Source organism: Acomys russatus, chromosome 23 (assembly GCF_903995435.1).
Source record: "Acomys russatus chromosome 23, mAcoRus1.1, whole genome shotgun sequence".
Lineage (NCBI taxonomy): Eukaryota > Metazoa > Chordata > Mammalia > Rodentia > Muridae > Acomys > Acomys russatus.
In genome coordinates this window covers 34490124-34513886 of record NC_067159.1, presented here as the reverse complement: position 1 = coordinate 34513886, position 23763 = coordinate 34490124, and the positions used below count along the sequence as shown (strand labels likewise).

Sequence of the window (23763 nt, the reverse complement as noted above, 5' to 3'; positions counted from 1 at the left end):
GTCTCTGGGAAGGCTTCTTTTAATTCACAAAGCATCAATGTTGCATCTTCAGTACATATACCTTCTTCCTAGGTCCCGTGGTTGCACCTCAGTCTTACACATTTGAGAAGACCTGGCCTCAGCATATAGCAAATACTGGGTATGCAGTAGGTTACTGCTGCATGCAAGGCAACCACAACTACCCTAGGAAGTAACATGGGCTTCGCTCACTTGTCCTATTCAGCATAGTAAAAGACTTTAACACTCTTGGGCTTTTTTTGTTGAAAAAATTGTTAAAACCCATGATTGTCCTTCTTCCTCTTACCATAATCATGTGCTCCGCCCTTCAGCCCTTTCACTGGCTCTCTAGAAGAGCCCCATGCACTGATGCATTCTCTGTTAAGTAAATTTGCTTTTGCTCTCCTGATTTTATAGTTTCTCAAGTAGAAGGTGTGCTTTTAAAGCCACTAACCCATTAGTTTTCAGTCTTTTTCTTCAGCTTACTTTTATTTTTAAATTCATACAATATGATTATGCTGTAGCTTAGAGAAATGCTTTGAAAACAAAACAACAAAAGAATCTTTTGTCCCTGCCCAGATTGAGCCAACGGTCAGAACATTCTCCACAGTTGAGTGGAGAGTGGGATATGACTTTCTCACGTAGTCTGGTGCCTCACATTTGACCATGTCCCCTGGAGGGGGAGACCTGGTGGCTCTCAGAGGAAGGAGAGCAGGTTGCCAAGAAGAGACTTGATACCCTATGAGCATATACAGGGGGAGGTAATCCCCCTCGGGAACAGTCATAGGGAGGGGAATAAGGGGAAAATGGGGCGGGGAGGGAAGAATGGGAGGATACAAGGGATGGGATAAACATTGAGATGTAACAAGAATAAATTAATAAAAAAGTTAAAAAAAAAAAAAGAATCTTTTGTGAAGTTTCATGTGTGTTCAACCCAACCATTTTCTGGACATTTTTATATAAGCAAGTGTAACATGTAGGGTACATTGTTGCTTCATGCTACATTGAGAGCTGCCCAAACTCAAATGAGCATCCAGGCCCAGAACCAGCCTTTTACTTTCTTTCTTTCTTTTTTAACTAGTCTTTTCCTTGACTAAAAACCTTGTCTTCCTCACTCTGCATCAAAGCAGAAAGCAATTATATTGTCTAAGCAATCAAACACACCCTAATGTGAGTTAGACAAAGATCCCATTGCAGAAGAGTCATGACATCATGTGTATTCAGATATCCTCTGCTTGGATTTCTTTTTTCACTGCACTTATGGAACTCTCATTTGTAATGAGGCTAAAAGTAGATTACAATTTTATATATTTTAGACACAAGGACACTGAATAAAAATATAAAGTAGGGTTTGATTTTTTAAAATTAGTACCTTTGTTGATATACTTGAGATCCTGTTCATGTTTCCAAGAGCTTCATAATATTTATAAATCTGGAATAGAAAGAGAGAATGTTCTATTGTATCTAGGCATCTGGCCTCTGTATTTTTAGCTCAACCTTTGTGACTACCGTGTGTACCTAGTAGTCCCTCCACTTAAACACAAATCTGAAAAGCCTTCATTTTGGCATAGACATGTTTACTTGCAAAGACAGTCTTAGGACAACAAGTCTTTTTTTTTTTTTTTTTTTTTTTTTTTCACTTTACATCCCAAATGTAGCCCCTTCCCTCTTCTCCTCCCATTCCCACCCTCCCTCTCCCATCCCTCTCTCCTATTCCTCCGAAAAGGGAAGCCTCCTTACCCACCCCACCCTATCAGGATTGAGTTCATCCTCTTCCCCAGTGGCCTGGCAAGGCTGTCCCACCAGGGGGAAGTGATCAAAAAGCAGGCAACAGAGTCCATGTCAGAGACAGACCCCACTCCCCTGACTAGGAGACCCATATAAGGACTAAGCTGTCCCTTGGCTCATATGTGTAGGGGGCATAAATCCAGTCCATGCAAGGTTCTTGGTTGGTGCTTCAGACTCCACAGGCCCCCCTGGGCCCTGGTTAGTTGGTTCTTTTGGTCTTCTGGAACTCTTGTCACCTCTAGGTCCTTTCATCTTTCTCCCCCACTTTTCCACTAGACTTCCAATGCTTTGCCCAATGTTTAGCTGTGAGCCTTACATCTTTTTCCAGCCACTGCTGGGTGGAGCCTCTCAGAGGACAACTCCTCTAGGCTCCTGTCTGCAAGCATAGCAGAGTCCTGCTAATACTGTCAAGGCTTGGTTCTCTCCCATGGGGTGGGTCTTGATTGGGCCAGGCACTGGTTGAAACTTCCCTCAATCTCAGCTATATCTCCTCTATCTTTATCCTGTACATCTTGTAGGCATGGTGAATTTTAGGTTGAAGTTTTTGTGGGTGGGTTCGTGTTCCCTTCCCTCTACTAGGAGACATGTCTAGTTAGAGGGTGCCCTCTTCAGTCTCTATGACCACTGTTACTAGGCATCTCTGCTAGAGTCACCCTCATATCCTCCCAGGAGCCTGTCATGACTTAGGTCTCCAGCTTGTCACAGACATGCCATTCTCACTCAGAAGGGGAAATAGAATAGACAGAGGTAGTGGTTGAAAAGAGGGAACAAAGTAGGAGAGGGAGCACAGAGATATGAGGGGCGAGATCAGACCTGGGGAGAGTCGGGGTAGGGTGGGAAGGACAGAAGGCCCATAGAGAAAGGAAGACAAGCCTTTATCATAAGAGTTTGCTTTTGAAACACATGTATAGAGGGTTAGACATTCTAAGTTTCTGATAGAAGCACTTTATAAGATTCACAGCTAGATGCTCCATTTAATGATTTCCTTTTCTGCCTGAGCCTAGGCCAACAAGATGGTAAGGCCAGGAAAGGTCCTTGCTGCCAAACCTGGTGACATAAGTTCTATCGCTAAGACCCACATGATAAATAAAGTGAGAGAACTGACTGACCTCTTCACACATTTCGTGGCATACAGACTCATAGAGTAAAATGAACCAGTTTTGTTGTTGTTGTGTTAGAAGTCAGCCCAACCCTGATATCTGAACCTGGACCATCCTGCCTGTCTATTTTTTTCCCCCTGTCATCTGCTGTGGTCCCTCACAACAGCTAGTACTATCATGGTTGGACTTAGAGCCTCTGAAATGAGAAATGAACTAGTGTTTCTTCATAAGTAACCTGCCCTGGGTATTTTGTTGCAAAAATAAAAACTAATGAAAAAAAGTGTTCACTGTTAAATTGCTTCAGTTGTGCTGTGTGTTTGAAAATTGTCATGATAAAAGCTTTGGTACTTTTCAAAGGGGGTAATACTATAGGGATGTTTGCTTATTGTTTATAATTACATTAATAGACAGAAATTATTATTTTAGAATAAAAAGCCACATTAAACTATCTTCACAAATGAGGTCACAAGATTGATTTTCAAACCCTTAATGTTTGAAACTCAGGTTATGGATGGTAAATAACTGGGAATGTATAAAAATTCAGGCTTGTGATAATGATTGTATTATTAAAATAGGACACAGGTAATTGAAACCATGGTGCATACATAACCAGTACAATACTATGTCTCATTAAACTATATGCTTAGAGAGAATGGATGTTTGTAATATAATATTTTATAGATGGCTAGAAAGTGAGGACCCATGATATGGTATATGCATGTAAATGTTACTTTTGAAATTGAAGATTATAATTTTTTCCCAGTAAAGTTCTTCTAATTTTTAAATTCAATTTAGTAGCACAAGAAAGAAGTAAAACATGAAAAGGAAGAAAAGAAAAATCTATTTTTTCTGTTAAAATAGAGCAAGAAAATCTTAATATTCCTATATATTTTTTTATCAGACTGAAGGAATGTGTTTTATACATAAAACAAACAACAATGCTATTCACCTTTCTAAGGATATTTTGGGAATGCCACAAGTGGGCTTTGAAAGAAGTTACAATGTTCTCATACTGCTGGCTCCATGGCATTTCATACTTGGAAATGCCCATCTTTAGTCCCTAATTGCATTAACTTTTGATGTCTGACTCATGAGGAAAGGAAGCTTTGATGTGGGAAAAGGAAAATTCATGTTCCTTCTGAATACAGTAACCATGGATACAGTTCAGACTGTGTGACACCTATGTTCCCTGCTTTCTCAAGGTCCCACCAAAAGAGATCAAGGTTCAAGGATAGGCCAAAAATTAAAATATTCTTATTATAATGCTATATGGAGATTTAAGCAATGTGGAAGTTGGTAGTGTTTACAGTATAACTTTGAGAGCAATGGAGGACCAAAATTTCTTCATGTGTTCAAATTAACTAAACCCTTTATGATTTTGAATTTTATGTCTCAGATATTACTTGTACTCTTTGGAAGAATCGGTCCTCATTGAAAGAAAAGTTGAATAGCATTAGTTACTTTTCTGTGGCAGCAATAAAGTTCCAGGACCAAAAACAACGTCATAGAAGAAATAGTGTTTTGCTTTTGGTTCCAGAGGGAATGCCCTCCATGGTTCAGAAGGCATATATCAGGAATAGGAAACAGATTGGTCACATTGTCATCAGCATACAGGAAGCAAAGAGAGAAATTGGGAAGTGATGTGCATCATTCAGCAAGACTCCTCCTGAGCATTCCACAACCTCTCCAAACAGCTCCCCCAACTGGAGTCAAGCATTCACGTACATACTAATTAAAACAATAGCATCAAATTAGAGCGAATCTCTGAATTTTCCTTTCCTAGTTCTCGAACAGTAATTACATGAAGTTTGTAGTTCCTGTTTTGATGTGTGTGTATACCTGAGCACATATGTATGCACACACGACGCTCCTCTCTATCCTAACACCCAATCCATGCTGTCTAATTGTTCCCTCACAATGTTAAGTGTTTTCTTCATCTCTTATCCTCCCCAGGTAAAATGTCCACTGATCGAGCTTTGAGGAAGCAGCAACAGTTAAACAACCTCGTTTATGTGGTGCTAAATCAAGCCAAACCTGGTGACAGAATAGTGGATTTCTGCAGTGGCGGGGTATCGTATGTCCCTCTCATCCTTTAGCCTTTCCAAGATCCTGAGACCTTGCTGCATTCCATTCAGGGTCATGATTTTAATTGGGAAGATCATTGTCTAACAGTGAGCTAAAGCTGTGGGGACCAAAGTTAACTTTTTGTCTTACTTTCAGGGCCATGTTGGAATTGTTCTTGCGCATATGCTGCCCTCTTGCCAGGTGAGGTTAAATAATAGACAGTTATTCAGGGCCATGTCTGACCTAATCTTTGGTCTTTGTACTGCTATTTCTTTACTCACCAAGTCAACTATCTGGCACATACTTACTTTGGAACTCCTAAGATCAGAATCTTACCTGGGACAAAAGGAAAGTAAGACCACAGTAGAGTTAATCAGTATTTTTCAAAGTATATATGTTTAAGTAAAGTAGATACATATTCCACTATTAAATGAATATGCTTTAACTAACTTAATCACATTTTAACATAAACTCTCTGGTGATAAATGTCATTTAAATAAATTTTGTATCAACTGGTCAGAGTCGGAGTCCTCCAGTCACTGTGACTGCTGTGAAAAGAAAATCTGGAGCTGACAGATAGTCAGGTGCCTGGTGGAAAATGACTGAGGTGCATTTGTTGTCATTCCTTAGAGCGACAGTCCTCAACCTGTGGGTTGTAACCCCTTTGGAAAGCCTCTGTCTCCAAGAATGTTTACATATGATTCATAACAGTTGCAAAATTACAGTTATGAAATAACAACAAAATAATTGTATGGTTGGGGGTCACCACAATATAAGTAACTGTAGTAAAGGGTTGAGGCATTAGGAACGTTGAGAACCACTGTCTTATCAAATAAAAAGCAAAATAAATAAAAGTCCCAGGAGAGGAGGCAAGCCTCTGTTGTATTGTTGAGGAAACAGTGTTATGACTGGCTGAGAGGACGAGCTCACAGAGCAGAGTCCCAAGAAGCAGTGTGGGGCGGAACATCTTTCCCTCCCTAATAGTTCTCCTGGGAACTCAGGGAGGCTGGCCTGGGAGGGGCTTCAGCTAGATAAGCTGGAAGGGTTATCCGCACAGCAAGGGTTTTATGTAAAGAGATAAAAGTATTTTTCTATCAAGTGTGCATAAGGAATATTAGAAGTGAGAATGATAGTAATACGTGCCTTAGTAGACCTGCGATTCCTGTTGCAGGCTCCCGCTCTGCCTTCAGCCGCACCCCACCAATCTCACTGTTGGCTGATGGAACCTTATTGCATGATAAACACACCACACCGCCTCCTGTTCGTTCTTCCCCCTCATCTCCATCCTCTGCATCCTCCTCCTCTTCCTCATTCTCGTTTTTACATGGACTGTGCCAAATGCTCTTAGTTTTCTCAGTTCTCTAAATACTGATATACCATAATCTTCCTTAAGCTGAGCCATTCCTTATCTAATTTCTGTTCACTTTTGAGGTATCCACTGCTATATTATTTGTCCATGGAAGTCTGCCTTAGTCATCAAGGCTGGGCTCCCACTACACGTGTCTGTCGTAACTGAACACCTAGCACACTGTTATTGCTCTTCCTTTCATTTATATCATCACTTTGCTAAGCTTTAAGAGCTCAAGACATTGTTCATTTTTATACCAGGTGAACTGTCATACAGAATAGAGCATTAGTAAATACATTCTACTTTGTTAAGATGTGAAATATAGTAATAATTCGTATTGCTAATGTCTGAATTGTTACTGAATATACTGGATTTTTTTCTGCATAAAATCTAGGTTACATTAATAGAAAACAAGGAATTATCATTAATACGTGCCAAGAAGAGAAGTGACGAACTAGGTTTAAGCAATATTTGGTTCATTCAAGCAAATATGGAGTATTTTACAGGAATATTTAACATTGGGGTAAGTAGTCCATAATTCCACTTTCTCTAATTCACTAACTAATAACTCATTAGATTAACTAAAGAAAACAATATTGTATTCTTTCCTAAACAAAGAAATGTGTAGCTTCATATACTTTCCCTATTGGGTGTAGCATAACATGATTCCACTCATAGCCCTTTCCCATTGTGTGGCAGATAACATCTGTCCCTCCTTGGGACAAGAACTTTATCTGCTGCCCTGGAAGGTGATCAGCGCCAAAACTGCGTTAGCACAAAGAAAATGCTAAGCTGTGGCTATTAGCGGAATGAGTGGCTTAAAGTGGCTCACCTTGCCTTAGTCTGCATTTTTCTTAAACCAGCAGAATAGCACAAAACAAAGTAAAAAAAATATAAGGGAAAAATAACTTGATAATAACCCATACACACCGTGTCTCTTTAACAGAGTTTTGATATCTACATGTTATTTTGAACTTCCAAGTGTTGGGGTCTTAGTTTTGAATCCTTAGACCAAGTTATGTTAGGGATATTACGAGGCAGCTCATAGCTGACTGCAGGTTCTGGACTCTTGTGGAATTTGTGCTTCATTAAGGTCTAGTATCTTGCTAATACTTCTATTTATTTAAAAAAATCTTATTTAATACAAATACATGCTCAAAGCAAATGAATACCTTGTAATATGAAAAACCCATCTCTTGTATACTAGATAAATAAGTATTATAAATACCTTTTGGTCTTTACTTCGTATTCATGCACAAATACAAATGCTGGCTTATGCAGAAGTGAACCTTGCAGAGCCACAACCTGGGTCCCTCCTTGACTGAACGTTGTCATAAATGCTTCCCTAGCTATTTGGCATATTCTTCTTACTTTCTTAATGTATGTAACTATGATAGATCTTGGCGTTTTCACAGCAACTTTGATGTGTTGCTGGGTCACTGCCTCATCCCTACTGTGTGTTCACAACTTACCGGGTAGAACGGGTCTGGAGCTCAGAACTTTGTAGTACCTGTTACTTTTATGTACTAAAATTCATATCTTAAACACTGAAAATGTTGAAGGTCTGCTTTGCTTTTTTTTTTTTTTTTTTTTTTTTTTTAACCTAAAAGGCATCCAATTTATGTCCTGTTTAGATACAATAAAATGTTAAAATACAGGGATTGCTCTCCTGTACTTGCCTCTTAAACATGGCATTTTTACCTCATTGGCCCTAGTTCTGTTTGTCCTTTGTGGCTATAAGTGTGCAGTCATTCTGATATTCTTATAACTTCCAAGTATATAATTCAGCAACATCAATTAAAATACGTGTGTCCTTTTGGAGTCAGTATTTTTTTATATTTCATTATTATAGATTGATCATGGATTTTCCCTTCCATATTTACTTTGGCTGCCCCGTGTGCTTTATAATGATTTCTTTGTTTATTATTTTTACTGTTGTAAGAGAGTACACTCAATATACTATTTTTATATTCACAGACATCTTTGCAGTCCATATAAAAATAAATATGTGCAATACATGTTAAAGGATTATATGTGACATGGATGTGTGCTCCTTGACTTTTATGGACTTAACTAATAAGCCAATAATAAAGACTGCCAAAAGTAAAAGTGTGTAGATTGTTAACACTCAACACTGTAAGGCACTGCTCATGTGTCCTGTAATCATGTGGCTGGTTGATGACTGAGCTGTGCTGCGGCCCAGCACTACAGTGAGCCTTATCCTATGTACTGTTAGCGCAGGAAGGCTCGTGTTTCAAACGTGGTGGTGTTCACTGAATGCATGTTACTTTTGCATCACCATAAAGTAAACAAGTGTAACCTTTGTTAGTCATGAATTATTTGTATTTTTCCTTCAAAACAATATTTAAGTATTATAAGGATACTGTTTTATTAATCCTGGTTTTAGTTTTAAGGACTAATATATGTCATAGAGAAAATATATTTTTTTCCAAAATAAGAAGCATCTAAAAAACTGTTTTTAGAATTTTTTTTATCATTTTTAATGTATGACCCCTGATTTAAGTAAGTATTGATTACTTTAAATTTAAAGGATGCTTTTAATAAAAGATTAGTTATAAAAGTATAGCATTAATGCAATTTTAAATGTATTAATATTTTTTAGTATTTATATCATTTCCACACTACCCTCTAACCCCTCAGCTTTCTTCCAGGTCCCTTCAGTCCCTTTCAACTTTATGACTCCTTCCTTTTTAATTATTGTGACATATATACATATGTATATGTGTATGTACATATGAATACAGCCTGCCGAGTCATTTAGTGTTACTTGTACGTCTGTGTGTTTAGGGTGGCCTCTTGGGATTGTATAACCTATGCAGGGGCTGCTCCTTGGAGAAGACTGATTCTTCCCCTCTTAGCAGCCATTAAATACCTGTAGCTCCTAATCTAGGAAAAGGGATTTGTGACGCTTCCCCCACCTGTGTTGGCATATGACTGATGCTCTCATTGACTAGCTCTTGTCTAGGAGACCACATTATTAAGATTTCAAGGGTGCAACATGGCCGTCATAATTAAAAGACATTATCTCGCAGTAGCTGGCCTACTCCTATGGCTCTTACAATATTTTCACCCCGTCTTTCACAATGTTTGCCTCAGATTGTGTTGTAGATATAGAATTGGCTTTGGAGACTCAGTTGTTCTTAGCTTTGTGACCAGTAGTGGTAGGTTTCTGTGATAGTCCCCATCTTCTCTCTTTCGTCCTGTCTGTCCTACAAGGCCCTCTTTAAATGCCACCTCCTCCAGAGGACTTCATGATTTACTCCACCTTTCCTCCTTTTAATGTTTCTATCTGTATTTCTTTTACATTTGTTTGTTTTTTCTTTTTTGAGCCAGATCTCAGATAGCCCAGGCTATTGCCTGACACGGTGAGCTGCATGTCAGTTATTACCAGAATTATGGATTTGTTCAAACATATGTAATTAAATTGATTGATATACTCAGTACTTTGGATCCCATTGGTACTGCAACGGAGCACAGACTAGGAAGCACAGCTTTGATGGTTTATTCTTCACAACTAGCATCATATGGATAAATAAGAAGACTTAGAGCCTTTTTGATGACTGAAATAGTGAATTAATAAATTATTTCATTTCTGGAACTGTGAGCCTTTAATGATCAAACTAAAAGGCAAACTGCTCAACACAATCATTCACATTCATGCTGCTGCAGAAGCTCTCTGCACTAGTGTTGCATGTGAGAAGACCCCTGTGCACTGACTGGAAAGACAAGGCTGTGCCCTGGCACGTAAGCCAGTGGCTCCTGTCAAGGTGACCCAGTTCGGAACCAAAAGAGGATATAAAGATTGGCATGTGTAGGCTGTGGGTCTGAAGGACTTCAGAGTGTGACTATTTTTTATTGCAATATTTTATATTCAAGTCTTTTTAACTTTTAAAAACTCAAGTAGTTAATCTGAAAGGCTTTTCTTTTCTATTTGTGCCCTGGTAAGTTACCACAAACTAGGCATCTCAAAGTAACTATTATTATCTAACAGAAATCTAGACCACAAGAAAAGTCAGTCAAGAGTGGACTCCTGTCTGGAGGCTCTGAGGCAGTGCTGGGGGCACACTGATGCTTAAAACTTAGTTTCATGAAGTTATATAACTAAGATCCATGTTTCCCTCCTGGCTATGGGCCAAGAGTCCTCAGCTTCTGGAGGCCACCCACGTTTCCTGGTCCTCTCCCTATGGAAGCCTGTGTGGTGGCTTTCTGCACTTTGATTTATATCTTTCTGACCTGTACTGTCTCCCAGAGTTCCTCTCTTATAAAATTCTCTGCTTTTAAGAAATCATGTAACTAGATTGAATCCACCCATATTGTTGAGGATAATCCTTGAACTATAACCACAGTCACATCTGCCAGTCTGACTTAGATGCAGTGGCTTTAGGAGACAGTCCCTGGCTCATTTGTTTTCCCCTGCAATATGTTTGCAAAGCCTTGTTAATTGTCCTTTACAGTTTTCACATATGCATTTTACTTATCACATGCTTCTGTTTCACTTGTTGCCCTGGCCCCTGTATTGTCTAAGCTTTAACAAATAAGATCTAGGCTGCAGAAGCATAATTAGATTCTGCCTCAGTCTGGGGTTAGACTGCCGTGGGTGCTAGTGTATGTCTGGTTGCCTCTACATTAGCAGCATTTGTAATTACTGGCCCTCCCTCCCTGATGTAGGTTAAAAACTGCAGAATGGCATTAATCTAATTTATCATTCTGTCCTCGTTTACATTCCATTATCAACAAGTGGTTACCCAGTGGTACGGTGCACATAGCAAAACAATTAGTTCTTCTTCAGTATTTCCCATTTATCAAAATGAGCCGCCTATCTACCACAAATAACCAATTAGGTTTTTTTTCATCTGGGATTTTTAAAGTATCACTATTGGGTCATAAATTTGATATTTGATCAAATTTACTTGATTTGTACTTGATCCATTGGCTTTTTTTTTTCTATGAATGCTCAAATATCCCCATTTTTGCTCTGTGATACCCTCCTTGGGTTGCTCTGATTCCTTCTGACAAATATTCAGTTGTGATTAGGTGTGTTGTGTGTTGCTTTCTCCTGAAAGATTTTATGACTTGTCTTGCTCCTCTCTTGCTTCATACTTTGTCAGCTAGGTCTCCTGAGTTCAACTCAGGTTCCTTTTAATTTAGTTAAGAGCAAGCCTAATGCTAAGGTCTGGTTTTGTCTTCCAGGTAGCTTTGCATGCTTGTGGAGTGGCAACAGACATGGTGATAGAGCACTGCATCCAAACACGAGCATCTTTCATCACCTGCCCGTGCTGTTATGGGTTCATTCAGAACACGTCAAAGTTTAATTTTCCAAAAAGGTGAAGTTTAGTGTTTTACCTAAGACACCACTATGGGGGTCAGTTGGTACACAAGACTTGTTTAGATAAAGGTCCAGTGAAAACCAGGTGGTAGTGGTGCACGCCTTTATTCCTAGCACTCAGAAGACAGATGCAGGCAGATCTCTGTGAGTTCAAGGCCCCATTGATCCCCAGAACCCCTGGACCTACACACATGTGCCATGGCATTCACACTCACCCTCATACACACATATTCACAAACAGCAAGTAAATAAAAATTTTTAATTTAAAAATAGTTTTAACAGTTGTTGATTAGATTTGATAGGCACTTTTATGATCCTTCTTATCCCACATAGAGGACAAAGAAACTTTAATTCTCATCACTTTTATTGGAAGACAATCCTATGTGACATTTCACTCTCATAGTTTATAGTTATTGAGAATCAGAAGCTAAATACATCAGTCCTGTGTCAAAACAGTTTCATAGGACACAAAATCAATTGCATAATTATTTTTAGAAACCATAGAAAATTTTTATTAGAATTTACTTAAAATCTCTAATGTAAGCAACAATATGAAACAAATCTTTTCTTCTTTCATTATTTTGTTCTTGCCACAATTCACAAGGTGAAAGAAAACCAAAGAAGGCGTTGAAAAATGGGAGATAGAGTGTATTTATGTATATAATTTACCTATATATGTATATTTTGAGGCCTATTGAACAGTTTAAATCTGATCAAATGTGTGTTTTTACAGTGCTTTATGAAATATGCAAGTCTAACAGATACATACGGGTGTTAATTTGACCTATTCAGATTTATGTTCTAGTTTTACTGATTCAAAAATCTCAATTTCATGTCACCTTTTTTATAGCCTTGTAGATTTACTGTCATTTTGCTCCATGCCCTTGGAGCTGACTATTCAGGACATCTATTTCTTTGTGTATGAAAACTAGGTAATTCACCAAAAGTAGAGCTGTGACTTATAGTCTTTTGTTTCTAAAATATGTAAAACCACAAATGATTTTTAATGGATACTAATGGAGTTAGTATTACATTCAGGCCTATTTTTAATGAGTTAATAGAGTGAGGGCTAAGCACTCTAAGGGACTGTATGAAACACACATTACCTTTAACAATTGTGGTTGCTTTAATTTCTGGTTAATTTTTTTTCTGATGTTTGACATCTAAATAAACAACTTGTCTAAAGCTTACATATCCAAACCAATTACACAGGCAATAACATTCTTTGTCAAGCTTTATACTTCCAGACAGCTTGTCCTGTGCCCTAATACCCAAGCTCAGTTCCAGCAGCTAGGGACAGCTCTACATCCCTGAGCCCAGTCAAGTTAGTCTGTGTCTGTTTACCACTGATGCCTGCTCCTTCCCACTCAGGAGAATTAAAGGCTCCTCTCTGTGTTACTGTCCTCCCTCTGCCTCGTAACTGACATGGCACTTCCCCACAGCACCGTGCATGGCAAGTCACTCCTTCCTGGGGAGTTGTGAGGAATACAGTATCTTTTCAATGCTGGCTGCTTCCTGAGCCATTGCCTTGCCTGCCACACCTGAATCATAACAGCCACACAGCACAGCACTAGAATCTGGGCATGTTCTGAAAAAAGCCAAAAGTGGTTGTGCTCTTTTAACAGTATTAGCTGTCTGGGAAGTACATCCTTTGAACTCATGACTCTTGATGTTCTGCTTTTATCTTTTGTATAAACACATTTCAAGTTGAAGTAGTTCTTCATTTGGGATAACCTTTTATACTCTTCAGCTACCATCCATATTTTTATTTATTTATAATCTGATTATTTGATATTCTTTACATTAAAATAATAACTAATTCTTTTTTGTTTCCTATTCTAGTGAAAAATTCAAGGAAACTTTGTCATACAAGGTAACCTTTTTAAAAAGACCTAGTTGTCCTCTGAATAACTTTGTGCATTTAGGATTTTGTTGTTTGTTTGAGACAAGCTCTCACCCTGTATCCTAGAACTCACTATTAGCCCAAGGTGGTCTCAAGCTCCTTTCAACTCTCTTGCCTCAGTCTCCTGAGTGCTGGGATTACAGACATGAACCACCATGATGCCATCCTATCGAACTTTAAATCCTTCATATTTTTCTATCCCAAATTTTGTCTTATAAATCTACCCATATATTGAATTACTCAAAAATATCTAGTAAAGCCTTTAAAATTTTTCAAATTTACATTGACTCTGCGATTCATATTTTCTCCTGCTTATACACAAGCTAACAAGTTAGCTGGCAAATTCCAACAGAGTTAAGAAGTTCCTGACAGGGACCAGACAGCAGTGCTTATAAGAGTAACAGTAGCCGGAGTTCCATCCTCTTCGTGCTGACTTCCTAGAAGGGAGGCAGCTCATTGGCAAGACCAAGCTATAGTATATAAAAAGCAGGGTTATTGGATGCAGGGGGAGGGGGGAAGAGGGAAGGGGGAGAGATACAGAGAGAGGAGAGCAGAGGAGAGAGGCACACACACAGAGAAAAGGAGAGATGAAACACAGAAAGAAGGAAGAGAGTAAGCAAGAGAAGGGGTGGGGGGAACCAAATGTCTGGATTATATAGTGAAAGGGGAAGGGAACTTCAGGATAAGGATGCCGGGTATGCCAGCCACACCCAGCAAAAGGTAAGAGCCCAAGGATGTCTGAAACCAAACACTCGTGTCCAACTTTTTCTGTAGAGGGAAACTATTTTCAAGGCTGTTCACTCCAATGGCGTGCTTGAAAAAATAATCTGGAGCAAAGGAATATTTTCTATAAAAAGTCAGGTATTTTTGGCTCTGTTGGCCACATCCAAATCTCCCACATATTTTCCATTGTCCTTGTCATTTATCTTGTTCTTGGGTTATAAGCCTTTGAGAGGGTGTACAAGCGTTATTTGATGGTGAGCTACCCACAAGTAGTTCCCCGGCTATTGCTCCTAACGTTTGTCAGTCCCTGGCCAGAAACAAAGGCAGTCAGTACTTGTTTACAGAAACCCAAGAAACACTTGGAGATCTGTCCTGTAAAAGTAGTGGTAGGTTCGAGTCACTCACCTGAGCAGAGCAGTTTCCATCTTTCTGAACATCACCATTAGTATCTGTTCAATAACATGGCATATTACAATCTAAGAAACAATGTTTGAGCTAAATGCAAAGATAATTCAATTAAAGCTTGATAATTTTAATTCAGCTAATTCCACTTTTTACATAGACCTAGAATGCATCATTTTATGGACCAGCCCTACCTTTCAGTTCTTTTATTTCTTCCATATACTAATGAAGTACAGTCTCTTTAAACACTCATTTCTACCACCTTGACAGCTTTATCTCTTTAAACATGTCTTTGTGCTTCCTAAATGCACACTTCCAGCCCTGTCTCCCACCCTATCTACCCCCGTCTCCTCCCCTCCTCCCTACCCCATCCATTCAAGCAGTTCCAGATACTTTAGGGAGGGTTCTTGTCTCATGCTTTCACCCAGGACCAGAACATTGCTGCCCTTGGCTGGCTAGACTAGAAGTCTGTCCTAGGGAACTGCTAGACTTAGAGGCAAATGTTAAGACGCCCCATCTTTCACCCACAAGGTTCTACCAGTGAGAATGGGGAAAACTGGGCTGACAGTGGGAAAAGGTACCTTGAGTCTTACTGGCAGGAAAGAATTTACACAGCTGTAAAAGGAGAGATGGTGGACTCTGACCCCCAAAGAGCAGAAGCCTGCCCATCCCCACCGCCCAGTTAATAGTGTTTATGTGCTGTAATCCTGCACTCAGGATCTGCTGGAGTCACAGTAGCCAGCCTGCGGAAGGCTTCAGGTATAAATGCCGTAGAGATACTACGGTAAATGTTTCTCTGCTACTTCCTAGAGCCTCGTTACTTAGTGTTCAGTATTTCTCCATAGATGAATTAGCCAGCAGGCACTCAGCATGTCTTCATGTGCCTTGCTCTTTCAGAACCCTTTACTAAAGAGAACAACAGAAATAATTCTGGAAAGGGGTGCTAAAACTTAGGAGCACAAAGCATTGGACCCAACCTGAAGTTCTGATTGCCTCAACATTACCTTACCACTACATAGTGGATCTGTTTAGAAACTCCATGAGGACAAAGGGAATACTTTTTCTTGCTTCTTCAGATCATAAGATTCTAAATTCTACTGTCTCATTTTGATGCCAGCCAGTTTGTAGAGGCTTTATAAAACATACTTATTGAAACCACTTCATTAATTTCCTGCCTTTTTCCATTAAACTTTGTAGTGGCTCTTAAAACATGTTTTAATACACAAAAGTTGAAATAAAGATACCCTTGTTATTTTTTTTTTTTAATGCCACAAACATTTCACTTACCTTACCGAAAAATAGAGGTGTCACACTCAGGGGCTGAGTGAAGTCTGAGGCCGACCTACTAGGAAGACTGTCTGGAAACCCCTTTAATTTAATGTGCTGAGTACTAAGAATACAGATGATGTGTCGGAGTTTCTCCTCTTTACTGAACCTCCATGTCAGACCATTTCCCACTTTGGATCTACAGCTGCTGAAGGTGTCGAAGGAGCACTGTATGCACAGTTGCCAGTGACTTAGCTTCAGCTGCTTGCAGATTAAAGGGTGCTATACAAACTTACTGCCTCTGTCACTTTGAAGGCATCTTCCCCGTTAGTACAGCCTTTCCTAAAGTTGTTGTACAACAGTACCTAGCTCCCCCCAGTTCCTCAGTCTTAGAGTTACAAGGATGTCCCTGAAGAGTAGCCAGTGCTCAGCTAGGAGCTATGGAGAAAAACTGGTGTCTTAGCGTTTTGTAGCTATAAAGAGACATCATGACCAAGTGAAAGTCAACTCTTATAAAGGAAATTTAATTGGGCCTGCCTTACAATTTGAGAGGCTTAGTCCATTGGCATCATGGTAGGAAGCACGGCAGCACGCAGGCCGGCATGATGCTGGAGACAAAACTGAGCCTTCTACATCTTGATGCACATGGCAGCAGCAGGAGACTGAGTGTGGCTTGAGCATACATAAGACCTCAGAGCCTGCCTCAGCAGTGGCACACTTCCTCCAACAAGGCTGCACCTCCTAATAGTGCTGCTCCCTCCAGGCCTATGGGGGCGGGCAATGACACTCAAACTACCACAACTGGCTTCTTTCTCTTGATGTCATATGAGAAACCACATCATGTATCTTCTTACAGTCCCATGGAAGAGATCCAGATTACCTGAAAAAAGGAAAAAAAAAAAAAAAAGAAGAAGAAGAAAATTGATCCTTTCACATAACATGCTATAATTGCAAAATGTAACTGCCTTGTCCTGTTCATAGGATGAGAACAGCTAGGTAAAATGGCCGAGGGGTTTTCTCTCTATCGGTTCTCAAGAAGCACATAAGAAGAGCAGTCAACTTGAAGGGAAGATGTCACTGAGTACAGTGTTCTTAAGGTTGCTCTTTTCAGCTGTGTGATCCTATACAGCACTTTTTATTAAATTAAGCACTACTGAGCTTTGGAATCATTGAAGTTTGTTTTTGCTTTTGTTTTCTGTTTTTACAACTCTGAAGCACTAAGATAGAGTAAACCCACATTCTGTTGATGCTCCTTTTAGGAACACATGATTCTGTGCAGATTTGCAGATCAGACAGCTGTCCAGCTTCCACCCCAGCGAAGACTCATAGGTATGTGTTTTCATCAAACAGCTGTTCAGGGGAGTATGCCCAGTGTGCCTGCAAATGATGGATAGGGTCTATTTGGGGGAAACACTGGCCCATTTATCAGTAAGGAAGTGTGCTCTGCCTAGGAGCCATAATGCACATTAACAGGGCTTTATAACTATGACAGCTGTCACAACTTGGTTAGCATCTGTGTCTTTAAATCCTCTTCAGTGTCATACACTGAGTATGTTTCACATTAAATCTTTCTTACTGTTATGAATGTCGGGAATCTACCAAAGTGACAAAGAAAATAATAAAAATGTAAATGTAAGTCCTTATGCCGAAGTTGATTCACTAAAGATGCATAAAGAATGACAGTGTGTTGTTTCTTAGACAAAAGTATGCCTACACATTATTCATCACTGATGCATACATTCAACACTTGCACTATTGCACGTTACCCAGGCTAGAAGACCTCAGACTGTCTCAAGTAATAGATACATCAAAGACTTCATTTTGAAAAGTCAACTTTGTTTAGAAGAAGAATAGCAACTCTTATCACACTGGTCAACACTGAGAATAAGTGAAGTAGCCACAGTCATCACGCCGTGCTGATGGCCCACTGTCAAAACCCACCTCACAACAATGAACCCATTCCTACAGCGACAACACACACCCACTTTGTGCCAGTCGCCTAATTGTGTCTCAGCATTAGGGATTACATTTCCAGCATGTGCTTTTGGGGGAACACATTCAAACCATAGAGATCAATCGAGTCAGGATTGGTGTCATGGACAGATGTGATCATGGTCAATGTGAGGTTTAAGTGTCATGTGAGAGCAGTGACTAGAAGGGAAATTGCTAGGCTTGGAGCAGAAGCACATGTGGCAGGATTGCTGAAGGGAGGGGCCAGACAAAGTCACAGATCCTGGTGCTTCCATGCTTGATAAACATGATGAACCCACAAAAGGTAGGTTGCCAACAAGTGACTTTCAGTTGTATTGACACTTAACATGGGGAGATATGAGATTCTTCTACAAGATGAAAAAGGAAAACTTCACTGCACTGGGATCAAAGCCAAGAGTCCGTGAGCTCCTTGTAAGCCCAGGGTGGGTCTCTAAGGAATGCAGAGCGTCCCGTTCTGACATGGGATGTTTCATTTTAACTGAAAAGTAGATGGGGAAGCATTCACACAAATCTTAAAGGAAAAAAGTATTTAAGGGCCAAAAGAAACCAGCCATATAGCTCTTGGTGGGGAGATGATTTTTCTCTAAATGGATAACTCTCTTTGTATCCGCTTCTAACACAGCTTTATCTTCATGATCTGAGTCTCTTTAAGGAAATGTGTAACACCAGCCTTGTGAATCAGAGTCTCTGATTTATTCTTGTGTAACACCAGCCTTGTGAATCAGAGTCTCTGATTTATTCTTTTTTCAAGTTTCATATTTCCCTGTTTTTACTTTGTCTATAAGAGTCCCATATTTTACATAGGAGATTTTTGTTTCAGTGGTGTGCCCTCACTGTTAATGCCACTTCACTTCAGCAGACTCCAGATCAGCTCCTGCATCATAAAATCATGTTTAAGCATTACTATAATTACCAAAGAAAAATGGAAGGAGTGAGATTCTGCAGCCAGTAACCTCTTTCAAGAAAATGAAAAACCTAGATATTAAATGTAGGAAAGTTCAGATTATAAAAGCTAGCACTGGATTTAATATAGAAAGTCTCAAATCAGTTTTTTTTCCTTCACATTTAGTTTTTTAAAACTGTACTTCCAAGAGAAAACAAATAAGATGCTTGCTTGCTAATCAGGTTTCAACTCCCCTCCCCTGCCAAAACTTTTCAAAAGAAATAGAAACCCAGTACACTAATGAGGTGAGCTCCGAAAATAAGGGTTATTATACTCAGCATTACATATCTGCCTGAAATAACTGGCACGTGGTTAAGAATTTTCCCAGATACTTTGCATTTCTTAATTTCTCATAGTCCTATAAAACTCCAGGTAGAAATGTGGTGTCTTTCAGATGGCCCTTTATCAGTATATTACTTTAGATTTCCTCAGAGACAGATTTTTTTCTTTTAGGATATTACTAAAATGTGACTTTATAGGAATACAGAACAGTAGTCTTAAAATGGATTTTTGACCAAAGTATAAAGTAGAATCTGCAGTTGCAACTTGAGATATACTTATCAATACATTTTTAAAAGTTAGCCTTCTGGAAATTACTAGTCAAGATAAATCTGTGAAGTGTGTCCACATACTGATCAAAAGTTAAGCTTAAAGTAAACAGTACTCAGGAGAACATGGCCTTTACCATATACGGTGGATATAGTCACTGTGAAAATCCCTATGTGTGCGTGAAAATTACAAGGTGCATTTGTTGTGTTTCAGGGAAGCAGTGCATGTGCCTGGTGGATCTGGACCGTGCAAGCGCAGCAGAAGAGCACGGCTACACTGTTCATGTGATATCTATGGAGCCAGAGAGCTGCTCTCCCAAAAACAACATGATTGTGGGTGTCCCCATGTAGAAGGGGGCACTCACACTTGGTATTTTTGCCATTGGCTTCATGACGAAAGCCCAGGGGCATTCATGAGCTGTTGGTGTGTTACTGGAAGCAGCATTGAGCATTTTGAGCCTGTTGAAAGCTTCAGGAAGATCTTGGAAGAGGGACACTCTTGCTCTGTGTAAAGAAGGATGACTGGCTTCCTAGAGGGAATCCCTGAAGCCTTAGCTGCCAAAAGAACCATTTTCTCTGGACAAGTTTCCATCAGCAGAACCATTTTCTCACACGTTTTCTTGATTGTGTCAGTGGGATATGCAATCCAAGCTGTGTCCTCACAGTCTTCATTTTATAATCTTTAGATATCCATACTTGGTGATCAAAACTAAACTAAAAGGTGGTTGTGATTTTTATAGTTTTAATAAGTACCTTTTCTGTGTTTTTGTTGTTTTTAATCTAGAATGGTAAATTTGGGGTGTGTGTGTGTGTGTGTGTGTGTGTGTAATCTGAGGTTGATTGAATCTGCATGCCATGTACTAAAGTCTGGCTAAATATATGTCCCATAAATTAACAATTGCAGATACCTTCTGGGTTTGGAGTAAGAGCCTGTGTCCACTTCCCTCTTACCAGTTTTAAGACCCTCTTCTGGCTTGTTTTTGTCAATGCTGCCACCATCTCTTTGGGTGCCTCAGTCATGTTGGGTCTAGAAGATACTGTTTTGTTGAAGCTACCCATCCCCTCTGGCTCTTCTAATCTTTCCACCTCCTCTTTCCATAGCTTCCTGAGTCCTGATGGCTTCTTGTTAAGGATGTGAGTGTTCCAAAATCTCTCAGTCAGCACATTGGCTAATTGTGGGTCTCCATATTGGTTTTCCCCTAGGCCTATCGAGGCTAAGGTTCATGGCCACCCAAGCAGTGTCAGGCAAGGGTTCTGTTTTTGTGTAGTAGGCCTCAAATCCAATGAGAGAGTACTTGGTTATTCCTGTAACATTTGCACCACTATTGCACCAGGATATCTTGCAGGCAGTTCACCATTGTCGATTGCAGATTTGTAGATTTCTGGCTGAGTTGGTGTTTACCTTTCTCCTATGATAGTGTACAGAGTACCTGTCAATACTGTGAACACTAGGGGTGAAGACTATTTAGGCACCAGCTCAGCTTCTCCATGTGATATGTCAAATCATTATTTATGTATAGAAATAGGTATATCTGGAAGAGTATATCATTTTGACACCATTTGTTGTTTTTAGATAGAATCACATGTACGCTTGGCTGATGTCAGATTTGCTGTATGGTTGTGGATGACCTTGAGCTTATATTTGTACTTCTCAAATGTTGGAACTACAAGTGTGTGCAGCCGTATCCAGTTAAGATTGAGTTTTGTGCATGCTAAGCAAACATTCTACCAACTCCACCACTCCCCAGCCCCTGAACACCATTTTTGAAAACCCTTTCTTCATTGAATTGACACAGTATCTTTGCAGAAAGTCACCAGATGTATGGGTCTAGTTCTGAATCCTCTGATCTGTTCGGTTATTTTGTTTATCTCAGTTGTCCAAACTTAAAGAAAAATATGAAAATTGGGAGGTTTCATCATTTGTTTTAGAACTATTGTATTTCTACAAAATTTTCAAAATTAGCTTCTCACTTACTTTTTAATCTTCTAAGAAGAACAGTTGGGTATTTTAGTACTGTTCTTATGAGATCAATTTGTAGACAATGAAACATCTTGATATTGGGTCTATAAGCATGAATATAAGGCAAAGGTTTTTATATTGTTAGGTCTCATCTAATTCTCAGCAATATTTTGTAATTTTTTTACTATAGCAGAATTTATATTTACTTGTGGGGTTGATGTTGTTAGCCTTGAGCTCTTCACATGCTGTTGTCACTCCCAAAGTCACCACCTTTACTCTTCCACTAGTGTAAGCTCCCTCGTTCTTATGCTCTAAAGGAAGTCTTCCCCTCTCTCTTGGACTGAGGAAACTGTTGTAGAAATCCTACTCTCAGAGAGTCTCCTTTTTTTTTTTTTAACACATTTTTATTGAAAAATAAAATAATTCATATTACATCTCATTTTCTATCCCATCCCATGCATCCTCCCATTCCTCCCTCCCTCCCACTTTCACCCCAATCCCCCTTCCCTATGACTGTGACCGAGGGGGACCTCCTCCCCCTGAATATGGTGCTAGGGTATCAAGTCTCTTCTTGGTAGTCCGCTATCCTTCCTCCGAGTGCCATTGGGCCTCCCCAACAAAGGGACATGGCCAAATATGGGGCACCAGAGATCCTGTGAAAGTGAGTCCCCAGTCTCCAAAGAGATGGCCTTCTCAAACAGAATCCAGGAAAATCAGGGTCTCTTTAGTCCTCAGGTGACTCCAGGCTCTCCTCTTTTCCAGATGGAAATGTTTTATAATAATTGCAGAGGAAAAACAAAGGAAGGGGCCCCACTGGCCTCCCACAGTTGTTCTCAGCATGGAGTTCACCTGCTATATTGTGGTTGGTAATAGATACAGCTGCTGTGATTGCTCTTTTGAAATAACATGGTTAAGTCTCTTTCTCATCCAGGACAAACAAAAAGAACCGGAAGCAAGCAAGAGAAGATTGTTGCAGTGTCAGTAATCTCAGCAAATGACCTGGTCTTACCCCAAAGCTGCTCCCTACTCTGTTGTCCAACAAAGCTAATCTTTCATTGGCTTCTGGGGCTGACTTGAAGACGCAGGGCTGTAATTAGAAATAGCTAGGTTACTTCATCTTATCTGGGGGGACAAGTTTCAATCATACTAGAAATCAAAGCATTTTCAAGACTCACAAGCAAAATAATGAAGGAACTAATTCAATATTTAGTCTCATGGTTTAAGAAAAATAGAGCTATATTCCTAAGAAGTAGTTATGATAAAGAAATTGTGATAGACGGTCTGGAGAAATGGCTTGATTATTAAAAGCATGTGCTGTTCTTGCAGAGGAATTGTTTGGATCCCAGCGTCAGCATTGGGCAGCTCAAAAACAGCCGTAACTCCAGCTCTAGGGAATATAGTGCCCTCTCCTGGCCCCAGAGCACCTGTACTTATGTGCATACATGTATGCATAATTAAAAATACCCCAGTAAGAATAGAAAAGGCTTTGCCACATTCATATTTTCAGGGTTTTTAATTTCTAAAAGTCTCACAATCTTTAAAATTCAAACACTTTAAAATTTCAGTCTCTTTAAAACATCCAAGTCTCTTTCAAAGTTCAGGCCTCTCTAAAAATGCCTGGTCTTTCTAAAACTTGAGTCTCTTCAGAAGTTCAGAATCAACTGTGGGCTCCTGCAAAATCAAAATAAGTAAAGTATTTTCCTACTCCAAGAGGGATGAACCAAGGCAAAGTTCAACAGTGTAAAAAGTTAAGTACTTAATGCCTAGAACCCACTCATGAGCCCCTGGGCTCCATGGTCTGGGAGCTAGTACTTCTCAGGCTTCGCCAGCCAAGGCACACCCAGCTTACCTCATAGGGTCAGTCCAGCTCCACTAAACAGTTGCTGTTGTCCTTAGTGGTGGCCCCACAGTGCTGGGATCCCCACTGCAACTGGACTGGATCTCCGTGGGGATTCTGACCCTGCCAGATGGTGCCAACCCTCAACCTCTCTGCATGCCCCTTCAGTCCCAGGACTGTACCTCCAATAGCCTCTTAGAGTGCCAAACCTCAGCTTTCCTCAAGAGCCCCCTCCCTCCACTGCTGCCAATGTCTTCAAAGCCAATACTACATATGAAATCTTACAAATTAATAGATCCATGTGCCAGCATATGATACAGCCTTAGTCCCCTCTGGACACACATGGCTTCTGTGTGCTGACCCTGAGAAAACACTTCCCAGATGATTTCATCGCAGCCATGCTGGTCACTTCTCAGTCACCACTGACTTCTCAGCTCCAGCTAACTAACATTAATTGTCCCAGGAAAACACATTTGATTTCAGTGGTTCTGGTCTCTTGTTAATCACAGTCAATACTTCAGCTAACCAGTCATAGCTTCATAAAT

General features: G+C 39.9%; 1 protein-coding gene across 2 annotated transcripts in view; it reads left to right on the top strand.

Annotated features, from left to right (window-relative positions):
• Gstcd (glutathione S-transferase C-terminal domain containing) overlaps positions 1-20280 on the top strand; it is an 83034-nt gene extending 62754 nt beyond the window's left edge. Inside the window, exons 5-11 of one of the 2 annotated variants that reach the window (XM_051165505.1) lie at positions 4839-4954; positions 5106-5150; positions 6692-6820; positions 11509-11642; positions 13487-13517; positions 17198-17267; positions 19636-20280. In XM_051165505.1, coding sequence (XP_051021462.1) covers positions 4839-4954; positions 5106-5150; positions 6692-6820; positions 11509-11642; positions 13487-13517; positions 17198-17267; positions 19636-19772 — 662 coding nt within the window. In that variant the 3' untranslated portion in view covers positions 19773-20280. The remainder of the gene's footprint in view (positions 1-4838; positions 4955-5105; positions 5151-6691; positions 6821-11508; positions 11643-13486; positions 13518-17197; positions 17268-19635) is intronic. The other variant, XM_051165506.1, reaches the window with a different exon arrangement.
• Positions 20281-23763: the final 3483 nt, after the last annotated feature.